The 12546-nt window shown below is 51.1% G+C and overlaps 5 protein-coding genes across 5 annotated transcripts; 3 read left to right on the forward strand and 2 right to left on the reverse strand.

Annotated features, from left to right (window-relative positions):
* The first annotated feature begins 35 nt into the window (after positions 1-35).
* Positions 36-2147, forward strand: CC84DRAFT_1167619 (uncharacterized protein). The gene is made up of 4 exons (XM_018179217.1): positions 36-582; positions 638-1090; positions 1143-1333; positions 1388-2147. The coding sequence occupies exons 1-4, from the start codon at positions 432-434 to the stop codon at positions 1784-1786; spliced, it is 1194 nt and encodes a 397-aa protein (XP_018031777.1). The 5' UTR covers positions 36-431; the 3' UTR covers positions 1787-2147.
* Positions 2148-2219: 72 nt separating this feature from the next.
* Positions 2220-3778, reverse strand: CC84DRAFT_1189755 (amino acid transporter; the record flags this gene model as incomplete). The annotated part of the gene is made up of 2 exons (XM_018181074.1): positions 2220-2260; positions 2311-3778. The coding sequence occupies 2 exons, from the start codon at positions 3776-3778 to the stop codon at positions 2220-2222; spliced, it is 1509 nt and encodes a 502-aa protein (XP_018031778.1).
* Positions 3779-4416: 638 nt separating this feature from the next.
* CC84DRAFT_1153190 (aldehyde dehydrogenase) lies at positions 4417-6728 on the forward strand. The gene is made up of 5 exons (XM_018176832.1): positions 4417-5108; positions 5158-5198; positions 5246-5589; positions 5649-6147; positions 6199-6728. Exons 1-5 carry the CDS (start codon positions 4637-4639, stop codon positions 6340-6342), a joined length of 1500 nt encoding a protein of 499 aa, XP_018031779.1. The 5' UTR covers positions 4417-4636; the 3' UTR covers positions 6343-6728.
* A 2493-nt stretch (positions 6729-9221) lies between these two features.
* Positions 9222-9530, forward strand: CC84DRAFT_1060972 (uncharacterized protein; the record flags this gene model as incomplete). The annotated part of the gene is made up of 2 exons (XM_018173581.1): positions 9222-9335; positions 9417-9530. Coding segments are annotated over 2 exons (228 nt in total), but the record flags the coding sequence as incomplete, so codon positions are not given.
* On the reverse strand, positions 9518-9717 carry CC84DRAFT_1167621 (uncharacterized protein). Its single transcript, XM_018179218.1, has one exon. The coding sequence runs from the start codon at positions 9697-9699 to the stop codon at positions 9541-9543; it is 159 nt and encodes a 52-aa protein (XP_018031781.1). The 5' UTR covers positions 9700-9717; the 3' UTR covers positions 9518-9540.
* Positions 9718-12546: the final 2829 nt, after the last annotated feature.

A 12546-nucleotide genomic window follows, 5' to 3' on the forward strand; every position in this document is an offset into this window, starting at 1 on the left:
TCCATTTCGAGACGGAGACAGAGACATCACGCAGCGACTAATGCCTCACCGACGTCGGCGGTTTAGCATCATCTCCGCATTTCAAGTCTTAGAACATCTCCACACGTTCAGTCCGTGAACTTAAAGGTCCTGTGCCTTCGAAGTTGCCTTTCCAGGCAGTTTTGACGGCCACAATCGGCTGATTGATGTGGGTCCGCCCTACATTAGACGCTATTCTGGATCCGGCAACTTTGACGGCCACGCTAAAAACACTACCCATTGTATCCACAAGAGCGAGGCGATACCGGCAGCCACTCTGTTGGAGAACGGTTCCCCATTTTTTCTCGCATGATTGTCATGCACCGTTTATTTCCGCCGTGTGCCCATTTCTACATACACTTAGTTCGCAGGTGCAACTACGAAGTTACCGAGAGCTCCCAGCACCATCTATAATGGATTCGTTATTACAATCATCCGCGGTTACGATCTTTGGCCTTGCAGCATGCGTGCTGGTACTCTCAGTGTCGTTGCTGAGGAACTTAAGAAAAACTGACAAGGCCCTGCCAGTGCCACGGGCAAGTACCCCGGGAGAGAAAGAGAAAGGTGAAGTATTTTCGAAGCCACTGGACAATAGCCATCATCTAATTTATTTTCACAGGTGAAATAAGGCCGTTCAAAACGCCGCTGCCAGAGCCAGCAAGAAGCTACAAGCTCGAACTCACTGAGCCTAAGCTCTACCGGCCGTTCCGCCATGGCAAGAACTTCGTAACCATGGGCATCCGGAAAATGGATTGGAATGAGTGGATCGAGATGGATTCCAATTTTGTGCGGTATCATGATATCAAGGTTAAGCAGCTTGATAAGGATATCGACGCCCATGTTGGCTACGTCGACAACGAGGTTACGCGCCTAGCCTGTTTCGAGGTCTACGAGGAACTGACACAGTATCTCACACATCGCTTTCCGGAGATGTTCTCGCTGAAAGATGGGACACTTCGGAACTCGGTCACGAAGGAAGAGTTCCCGTATCCTGCGTCGACTCCAAAGGAAGCTATGGCAACGTCGGCAAAGCTAATTCAGGATGACATTGCACTCATGGTGATGAATGATGGTATGAACACACTCGAGACGGCATGACGAAGCAGCGACTGATAGTATTCCAGACGGTCAATACCATCTCGACGCAGGCGCAGTCTGTCTACCCGGTTTTTGGCGGCTTAAGGAGAAGTTCAGAATGTCTCTCGACACGCTGCACATTGAAGCTGGCGTCCCCCACTACCAAGAGAAGCTCATGAAATCCATGAACCGCTTCTTCGCACGAATGACGCCCGATCAGCCCGTGATCAGGAACAACGTGAGTCAGCCCGAGCCCCGGATGTGCCTTTACTGAACTGACATCGATGTGAAGTTCTTCATCCAGCTAGACGACGGCCTTCACTGGTCCCACCGCATGGGCGACGAGAAGAACGTCAACCAAGTCGCTTCCTGGGCCAACGCGAACTCCAAAGACCTCACCATTGATGAAATCCACTTCCGCTCTGAGAGGCAGTCACTGCGCCGCTTACCCAAATCTGGGGCCCTTATGTTCACTATTCGCACTTACTTCGAACCTATCACCGTGATAGCGCAGGAGCCTCATGTACCGGGCAGATTGGCGGAAGCGATCAGAGCGTGGGATGGGACAGTCAGTCATTACAAGGGAAGGAGCCATTGGGAGGGGCTTATGTTGCCGTACTTGGATGAGATGCATCGGAAACAGGAGGAAAGTGGCGCTTTGGACACTGAGGAGGGCGAATTCCCGTTTTAGACAGACTTCAATCGGTGAAGAGCTCAAAGTTCGCCGTTTTCCAGACACATATGATGAGTCAAAATTTCTATTCGTAAAATGATATTGAAAATTGCGTGTTACTGCGATTGGATCGCTCGTGGCAGATTATGTGCAGATGCACTGACTTGCGGCCGTTTTATTATCGTTCTTGATTTGATGTGATCCGCAAACAGTGATTCTTTGGGAGACACCCCTCGATTGTGGAACCACAAGGTTGTACGCTGTCAAGAGGATAGTTGCACCACTTACTAACATGGCAACTTTAAGATATTACGATTGTTTTTAGAGAAGACGGGAATCAGAAGAGCACATTGTAGACACTCATTGTATATGATTAGATATTTATGACCAAATAAACCAATAAAGCAGTGCGATTAAACTGCAGACTCCCCCTCCCCCTGGCGACGTATACTCAGTAGATTTCGTCAATCTCATCTGGCGGTCCGGTAAAATCTGGCCACTGTCAGCACACTGTAAAAGAGCCAGCAGTCGATGTAACTTACGTTTCCGTCCCGATATCGCGTACCATATCCCGCTAAGTGAGATCAAGCCAACCAAAACGACTGAAGCATAGTTCATCGAAACCTCGGTGACCGGGAGCGCAGTAGGCATGCTGAAAAGAACAAGCTCAAAGAGAATCCAGGTTATCGCAACAACGTTTGCCACTGTACCCGCGACAGGGCCAACATTCCATCTCGCGTGGGCCACTTCTTTGCGGCCGGAGAAGAGACTGATTGCGATGGGAACTAAGTATCCAATGGCTAGTGCTATCACACCTACAGACGCAAAAGCTGTAAATGCGGCAGTGCTCCCCAAGTTTATAAGCCCAAGTAGCATCTCGATGATCGTAACGAGGGCCAACGCATAAATGGGCGAGTCGGCGACGGTACGTGTCCAGACATTGGCGAACGGAAGTGCGTTGTCGCGGGAAAAGGCCCATGTGCATCGGGAGGCGCCCGTAGTGATGCTGACGGAGCAAAATAAGGTCACTAAGAAGATCATGACCATAAGTATTAATGTTCCGACCTTGGATCCCATAACTGTAGCGAGGATGAACGGCAGGGCTTGACCGTTGGGTGCTGCCAGAATGGCTTCAAGCGGCGGAAGCGTAAAGCAGAGTGGCAGAATAAAAAAGAGCGATGCGATACCGCCCAGGGGGATGCAAAGGACGAGCGAGCGCGACACCTCAACCTCAGGCTCTGAACATTCTTCCGTCATGGATGTGATCATGCCGATGGCCGAGAAAGCGTATGCGGGAGGTAGAAGGCCGATGAAGAAAGTGAAACCCGGACCCCAACCCGAGAAGCTGGTGTCGTAATGTCCGAGAGCGTAAGACGCTGCATGTCGCCCTGATTTTGCTTGGACCACCACGCCAATAAGAACGGCAATGATGGTCACAACGCTCCAGAGTGCCGCCGCGGTATCGACGTACGGCAGCATCCTGTCCCCGAACGCGCATATGACGAACGTCAGGGTGCAGACCGCGTAGAAAATGAGTAATAGCTCCCAGCTTGATGCTGTCCATTGGGGTTCGTAGATAGTAACAGTCGCCGCAATCAGCGAGGCGAAGCCGAAGTTGACAGAGAGCGTAATAGTCCAATTGCCAATGAGCCAAAACCATCCGGTGATGAATGACAGAGTTTTTCGCATGGTTTTGTGTTGACCGCAGAGCCGATAGGACCAGTAGTAGACGCCAGAAGAAGTAGGATACCGCGACGCAAGTTCCGCGAGTGAGACAGCCACAGCGCCATCAAGGATAAGGACGACGAGGATGCCAACGAACATAGAGAGCTGGCCACCGCCGTAGACGGCACTGATCATTGGCCCACCGAATCCGTACGGTACTGCGACAATGGCAAGTATCATACCGAGAACACTCCAGAAAGAGCGGTTCTTCTTGAGAGTTGTCGAATATCCAAGTTGGACGTGCTGCACGACGCCCTCACCTTCACTTCTTGGTTCGTGTCCCATCGTGTTGTCGAAGTGTTTCTTTTCGGTATTCAACATGTTGATAGTAGTTCGAAGTGCACAATATGGCGATGATGATGATGATGATGAAGCTCGAATACACAATCGCCAAAAGCCCAGATGAGGCGTGTAAGGCGTATATCTATGGTGAATACCCGCGCCACGGGACCCTGTGCATTGGTCAGGAGACACTGGCAATCGCCAGTCCGTCAGTTAGTGAGAATAGTCAAAGAATGACAATATTATCACTGGAAGCGCGGCTCGGCCTGGCGTAGCAGAAATAATCCTTGGTAGCGTCGGCAAAAGGGGCAAGTAGATAGGCATCTTGAGTCATGATGCGGGGACCCCGCGCTCGCTTGGATCGTGAAGCTACGCTCGCGTTGAGGATCTTGAATCCAGGCTTGAGTCCATGGTGCAGGCTGTCTATGCCGAATGCAGCAGTTTGCTAGGCATTCTTTAGCGTGCAGGTGCAGGTACCGATGACAAGGGTCGCCACGAGCGTGTGGGTCTAGTGGAGCCGCCTAGAGGCCTGAAGGATGCAACGCGCTAGTTCCCAAGAAGCAAGTTTTTGGGCACAATCATCGATCGGGCCGACTAATGGCCAGCTTCAGCGTTCCTTCCAATTCCCTATCGAGCGCTCTTCTACAGAGACTTTAACCCGTTCGTGCACAAGCCATGATGTATCATGAGGGGCGCGCTCAGCTTCTAGTGCGGGGTTGCTTCCGACCATTGGGAAGCCGAGTAAACCGCCTGAGAGGTAGATAGGCGCATCATCCGCCCATCGCAGCTCCCATCTCATCTCTACCCTTCTCTCATCCTTGCTTTACTACCTGGATACTGTCTTTCATTTTGATAACTGCAATGGCAGACTCGATCGAGCTCAAGGCACCTAATGGCGCGACCTGGACGCAGCCCACCGGCCTCTTCATCAACAACGAGTTCGTGGCAGCAAAGTCTGGCGAAATGCTGGAGACTATCAATCCTTTTGATGAGTCTGTGATCGCCAAGGTCGCATCCGGCGGTGCAGAAGATATCGACATTGCTGTAGCAGCAGCACGCAAAGCATTCAAGTCACCAGAGTGGAGTGATATCTCGGCCGCTGAACGCGGCGCACTATTGTGGAAGCTTGGGGACCTTTGCGAGAAGAACGCACACATTATTGCTACTATTGACGCGTGGGATAACGGAAAACCTTATCAACAGGCCCTAGACGAGGATGTTGGCGAGACCATTTCTGTCTTTAGATACTATGCAGGATGGGCGGACAAGATATACGGTCAGACGATCGAAACATCGAAAACAAAGCTGGCATACACAAAGCATGAGCCTCTAGGTGAGTTATGACGCATAATGTAGAAAGTATAGCCACTGACAAGCATCAGGCGTTTGCGGACAAATCATCCCGTGGAATTTTCCGGTTATGGTTCGTGATTTTGGTCTTCTTAAGGTCCAGAATGCTAATGGGTTTAGATGGCTGCCTGGAAGCTCGGTCCTGCACTCGCGTGCGGCAACACCGTAGTGCTTAAACCTGCCGAGCAAACACCGCTCAGCGCTCTTTACCTCGCTTCACTGATCAAGGAGGCTGGATTCCCTCCCGGCGTAGTTAATGTTGTGAATGGTCTTGGAAGAAGCGCTGGCTCGCGCCTTGCTGAGCATCCAAGAGTTGACAAGATTGCATTCACCGGCAGCACTCTCACCGGTAAAGCCATCATGAAGGCTGCTGCAGGCAATCTTAAGGCTATCACTCTAGAGACTGGTGGCAAAAGCCCGCTTCTTGTTTTCGAAGATGCCGACCTAGAGCAAGCTGTAAAATGGTAAGTCACTGCATATATTGCACAGCGCACGTGGGAGCCTCTTACTGAGCATAAGACAGGTCGCATATGGGGATTATGGGGGGCGCCGGACAAGTATGCACGGCTACATCACGTCTTTACGTCCAGGACACTATCTGGGACAAGTTTCTCGACGCTTTCAAGAAGCACACGAAGGAGAACACCAACGTTGGCAGCCAATTCGATGCGGACACCACCCACCCACCTCAGATAAACAAGGCCGCCAAAGAGAAGATCCTTGGTTACCTTGACTCAGCGAAGTCCGAAGGCGCTGAGCTCGTACACGGCGGCAAACAATCCGGCATACCTGAGAAGGGTTACTTTGTCGAGCCTGCAGTCTTCACCACAACCAACAACGACATCAAGATTGTGCAGGAGGAGATATTTGGACCTTTCGTAGTCATCCAACCTTTTAAGACTGAAGAGGAAGCTGTTGAGAAGGCAAATGATACTCAGTACGGTCTCGGCGCTGCAGTGTTCACGAGGGACATCGTGCGGGGACACAGAGTTGCAGGCAACATCGAGGCGGGCATGGTTTGGGTAAGCACCTTGCTGAAACTGTTGATCGACATGCACTAACACTAGCGACAGATCAATAGCTCGCAGGATTCACATTTCGGTATTCCCTTCGGCGGGTACAAACAGTCTGGAATCGGTAGGGAACTGGGTCAGTACGCTCTCCAGTCGTACACGCAGGTCAAAGCGGTGCATGTCAATCTGGGAACTTGGTTATAGGAAAGATTTCTGTCATATGATGCACCAGAATGATCTAACGTTTCCTTGTTTGAGAGTATGCGTGAAGCTCGGAATGGACTTTCTCTTCCAACCACCAAGAACATACGTTGATATCACAACTATCGCGCGTTCATCATTGGAACGACCTCGACTTCAAGACGGAAAATACATGGACTTGGCCAATTATGAACAAAATTGGATCAAAATGCTGATCTTGAATTATCTCGTTGGGTCCACGATTGTTGAGTTATGAAAATTGTTTCGCATAGTACTACTATTGGACCGAATCGGTTATCTAGAGTAGAGTGCGTTACACGGTGCTAGTCCCGACCGATATGTGCTAGTTGATGTCATCAGGCTCTGCGTGTAGTAGTGGGCTGATAGAGATGCTTCTGCAGAGGCAGCGCTTCGCTTGGGCTACTGGGAAGGACTTATTTCTTGGTAGCAAGAGTGCTTCTTAGTACCTATAATTGTTAGACTGTCTAGTAGCGCCCATCTGCTTCATTCTCTACATCGTCCGCAATAGTAACCCCTCCCGGCTCTTCTAACCCACCTAGTCCATCGGCATCGTCATCTACATCCACCATAACGCCCACACCACCTGGACCTCCCACGGCACCAACTTCTACATCGACTACAGCACCTACGCCTCCCGGCTCTCCCAATACGTCTGGTGCGCCTGAATCATCATCGCTCACATCTTCTGTGGCGCCTGGGCCTCCTGCTCCGTCGTCTTCTACTTCTATCGTAACGCCGACGCTTCCAGGCCCTCCTACACCCTCTGGACCACCTGTATCTTCTACTTCCCAGGATCAGGAACCCCTCCAGGCCCTACGAACCCGCCCGGTTCTCCCACATCCTCTTTAAATACTGTATCGCCTACAGCCACTCCTCCTGGACCTCCTAGAGCTCTAGCCCGATCGACTCCTCTGTGTCGCCTACATACTCAGTAGCGCCTACACCACCCGGCCCACCTGGACCTCCGGCTTCGTTTTCCTTTGTCTCGTCTCCAGTATCGAGCCCGAACACATCGAACGTTGCTACCACTTCTACTAGCTCCTCAACAGTGGTCTCGACCTCAGCTGTTTCCACCACCGATGCGGGTATCCCAACTTCCTCGACAGTGGTTTCGACATCTGATGCGGGCACTCCGACTTCCACGACAGCGGTGGCATACCCAACGTCCAGCCCGTCCAGCCCCGTCTACAGTACTTCCGCCGGAACTTTCATTATTGAGTGCGGCATCGACCGATACGATAGCGGTCTTGCTGTTGTCAGCGGCCCCTCGAACTTTGGCAAATGTATCAAGGCCTGTGCGGCTACGTCACAGTGTTTTGATGTATCATGGAACGGCAACTGTTACCTTAAGGACGGCGTTGGTACTCCCAACAAAAACAGCAACGTCTGGGGCGCACGATTGGCTTCTGCTTCGACGACCACCTCGTCGTCTACCACCGCTCCAGCAACCACTGATGCTCCTGCTACAACGGCTCCTGCCGGAGCTAGAACTATTACTGTGACCACCACAGTCTCTAACACTGCCGGTTGCGTTGATGTCTCCTGGGTCATCAATGGAACTTGCTACAAGAAGGGCAAAATCGCCGGTGTCCGCAAAAACGACAACATTTGGGGCGCACGTGAGGTCTCCTGATGCAGCGCGCCTGTGTCCATTCCCAAATTCAATCTCCACCGCAAGCGCGTTGTCCCCAGCGAGGCCGATGTGAAGGTCCAAGCTCCGGTCCTCAGGTTCAAGAATTTGGGCAAGACGTACGGAGGTATCACTTACGGCCCCGACGAGACATACATCATAACGACGAACATGGTCACGAGGACAGCTACGGCTTCTTTGACCGTCACTGCCTACGTGCTCCCACCACATTAAAAAGTCTCTCTGATAACATTCCGCAGCACCACCACCGCAAAGCCTCCCCGGATTACGACGGTTACGGCTGCGCCTTCTGGCAACACCACTGTCATGGCGGCGAAGAGCGGCGTGCCCACAACTAAGTCCTTCACCACCGCGACTACCACCGTCAACTCCACGGGCCTTCCCACAAGCACAGCAATCGTAACTGCTACAGTCGCCACATGCCCGACTCCTGCTTACTTCTAAAGTGCAAGTTCTATTGAGGGACGGCAGTGCTTTCAGTCTGCTGAGGGGATGATTTGATGTATTAAATTTGAACGTTGGTAACGTCCCCCCCCCTCCGTGACGGAAAACCCTCGGTGCAGACATTGAAAAATCACAACGACAATATTTTGACCACCACACAATTTTCCAAAGCCAGGCTCAAACATTGAGTCCAACTTGTACGTCAGTCTTAGATTATCAGCTTGCAGCTCTGATATACGTTACCTCGATCATGCCGTCGATCGTTACTTGTACCCGTCTACAACGTCATTGTCTTCTCACCCCTACTACACCGCAATAAAGCATGGATTAATTCCCCTCGGACGCCTTCGGCCATACCAATATTATTTTGGAGACTCTCCAATATGTTTTGCGCTCTTCAATGGGTTATAACGTAGATCCTAAAAGTTTCTCTATAAGGGGAAGCATGATAGCTTCTTAGCGCAGGCCATTTTGAAAACTTACTTAGTGATTTATATTACTTAGATACTTAACGCTACACTTAATTAATCTAGTGCCTTGCGTTTGCTTAAAGACGTTTAGCCTTAATTATCTTTAGCAACATAGCGCTGCTCGTTCGTTGTTACCCACGTGTCCGGTTCCAGCTCGTGCCTGTCCCTTCCTACCGCCATCGTAATTATCACAACCCCCATTTTCGTAAACATGGACCGAGCTAGCCAGGTACTGGCAGAAGGTTTTCCCGTAGATCTACCCCAGACGTGGGCTGCCCAATCTGAGTATGCTGGTGAAAACACCCATAACGCCAGTGACAATGGAGGGTCTCACGTCTTTACATAAATTGATCCAACGAGATGCCCATGCGCTTTCTAATGAATTAGGCAAGCTTCGTCTGCGGAGCCACGTACAGAAACTGGCAAATGCCGCTTAGGCATCTTTCACCAAACAGGTTCTCCTTGAAGACCAGAAACAGTTCTTGTCGAAGCTGGATAAAGAAGCGAAGGTCCGCCGATCGACCAGGTCTGTGGTCTTGGGGAAAGCTAAGGTAATGAGCTACGAAGATCTTGAGGAGGCAAGACAGAAGCGTGCTGAGAAGGAGAATGCCAAAGCTACTGCGGGTAAGGGAAAGCGCGGTAGTAAGCGCAAGTGTGCGGACGTAAAAACCGGATCAGGACCGGATCCAGAGGCAGGCCCAGCGGTGCGAAAGCGTAAGGAAAAAGCCACGCGATTGAGCGACGTGATAGAGCCAGCAAGGGCGCCTGAGCCATGGAGGGCACCAGTAGCGCGGATGTATTAGGATAGAGGTTATTGAGAAGGAACTACGTCGGAGTTGTGTAGATTCATATACTTAAAATATCGTAATCATCGAACAAGCTGCTTTTGGGAATGTGCTTAGCGGTCATTGCTGATCGACTGACTGTTAACAGACAGCTGAACAGTGACACCAGGCATAAGTCACGGGACTTGATGACATAAGCCACCACAGCTGGCCAAGCCAAGTCCGCGATGTGGCACAGCCTGACTGCCTGTGCAATTTGCACTTTTATTACCTGCTTCCGGTATCGTTTGCAAGATAGTCTGCCTTAGGGTTCAGTGCGGTGCGCAAGGCTCCCAGTGATATTTCGGTGACATGGGCGCTCCTCGCCGATCAACGTGCGCCACGACGCAGCCTGGTGGGCAGCGGGTATAAGCACCCCTGTGCCACCTTATCACCCTTCGTCCTTCAACGCCTGCGTCTATTTCGTCGACGTTCGAATGCCTTGCGCCGACATACCGAACGATCCAAACGAGTAACACGAGTCGCGCGTGCTATGCGATCGCGTCTGATCCGTAGCCATGGCTCTCCTACGCCTCTTGCAGCACAAACCGGACGGCAGCATCGTCTTCCACGAAACGACTAGTAGCGATGCTCCTGCTTACGCAATACTCTCTCATACCTGGGGAAAAGAGGAGGTCCTCTTCCAGGACATAGAAGCGAACGCGGACATGAGCAAGACCGTCGGCAAGGCTGGATGGGGGAAGATAGAATTTTGCACAAAGCAGGCCGCGGCTGATGGACTGCGATACTTCTGGATAGACACCTGCTGCATCAACAAGGAGAATGCGGTCGAACTTAGCGCGGCGATTAACTCTATGTTCCGTTGGTATCAGAACGCCGCGCGCTGCTACGTCTACCTTTCCGATGTCCCTAAAGCCGATGGAGTGGACAGAGAAATAGCATGGATAGATGCGTTCAGGACGAGTCGATGGTTTACTCGAGGCTGGACGCTTCAAGAGCTTATAGCACCAATGCTGGTAGACTTCTTCAGCTCAGAGGGTAAGCGACTCGGAAGCAAATTATTGCTAGAGACAGAAATACACGAGATCACTGGCATCGCGAAGAATGCTCTTCGAGGCGGTGCGTTGTCAAGTTTTAGCATCCGAGAGCGGAGGTCATGGGCAGAGCACCGCAGTACCACAGTTGAAGAGGATGCAGCCTACTGCTTACTCGGGATTTTTGATATATCCATGGCACTGATCTACGGGGAGAGAAAGGATCAAGCATTCCGGCGGCTGGAGGAAGAGATCCACAAATTGAACAAGGGTAGCCTCTGCCTAAATGTGCTGATGGTAGCAATGAACTGACCAGCGCAGGTGTTGACTTCGAACAATACGCCGTTAGCCTTAACCTCGCGTCGATTCCCGAAGCTGCACAATTTGTGGCCAGACAGAAAGAGCTCTTGAAGATGCATGAGTTGCTTCATGGTCATAGTCATAGCCGTAGCAGCCGATCGGCAATAGTCCTACACGGGCTCGGAGGAATTGGAAAGACTCAGCTGGCGATCGAGTACATTAGAAAGCACAAAGAGAAATACACGGCAATATTCTGGTTAAATGCGAATGACGACGATTCTCTCCGACTTAGCTTTCGCGACATCGCTCAGCAAATTTTAGCGCATCATCCTGCAACTGCATTGTTTGCTGATGTAGACTTGGAAGGCGACCTTGATCGGGTAATTAGTGTAGTCAAAGCCTGGCTCAATCTCCGAGACAACCCATATTGGCTGATGATTTATGATAATTACGATAATCCCCGAACCGCTGACTATTCTGATCGCTCGACAGTGGATGTGCGTCGGTATCTGCCAGAAAGCGACCAAGGCTCAGTAATCATCACGACGCGGTCAGCTAGTGTTACGCTGGGCCGGCGTATTCACGTTCAGAAGTTGACCAGTCTTGAGGACGGTCTTAAGATCTTATCGAACATGTCTCGAAGAGAAGACATTGATGACGGTACGTCTACTTGGATACTAGGTAAATAGAACTAATCTGATAAGGTAGACCCTGAGGCGAGAGCGCTCGTGGCGAAGCTAGATGGTCTGCCCCTTGCTCTATCCACGGCTGGGGCTTATCTAGAACACGTAACGACTGGCTTTGCAGACTATCTTCGGCTTTACGACGCATCTTGGTCGAAACTCCAGAGGACAAGCCCAAAATTGAAATCATACGAAGATCGCTCACTGTATACGACATGGCAGATCACTTTTGATTTGATCCGAAATCAGAACGCAGCATCAGCCCTTTTGCTAAAACTATGGGCCTATTTTGATAAGCAAGACGTGTGGTTTGGACTACTTCAACACGCACACTCTGCAGACGATAAGTGGATACAAAAGCTTACTGAGGACGAATTAAGCTTTAATAAGGCGGTTCGGCTGCTATGCGAGTACGGTCTGGCTTATGCAGAACCTGCCTTTGGTCAGCCGTCTGGGTCTGCGGGATATGGTATACATAGCTGTGTGCACTCATGGACAATCTCTGTATTAAACGAGAGGCGGGACAAGGGACTGACAAGATTAGCTCTAACTTGTGTTGCATCTGAAGTTCCTAGTACAGATGCAGACAGGTGGTGGATCCTTCAGCAGCGGCTTCTCCAACATGCTGCAAGACATGAAAACTCCATCACGGATAAAACGGCGGATATCATAGGAATTGAGTGGGCACTTCACAAACTAGGCAATCTGTATACCGATCAAGGCAAGCTGGCAGAGGCAGAGGCCATGTACAGCCGGGCGCTGCAAGGCTACGAGGCACTCGGACCGAAGCACACATCGACCCTCCAGACGGTCAACAAC

The sequence above is a fragment of the Paraphaeosphaeria sporulosa genome, assembly GCF_001642045.1.
Source record: "Paraphaeosphaeria sporulosa strain AP3s5-JAC2a unplaced genomic scaffold CC84scaffold_10, whole genome shotgun sequence".
NCBI lineage: Eukaryota > Fungi > Ascomycota > Dothideomycetes > Pleosporales > Didymosphaeriaceae > Paraphaeosphaeria > Paraphaeosphaeria sporulosa.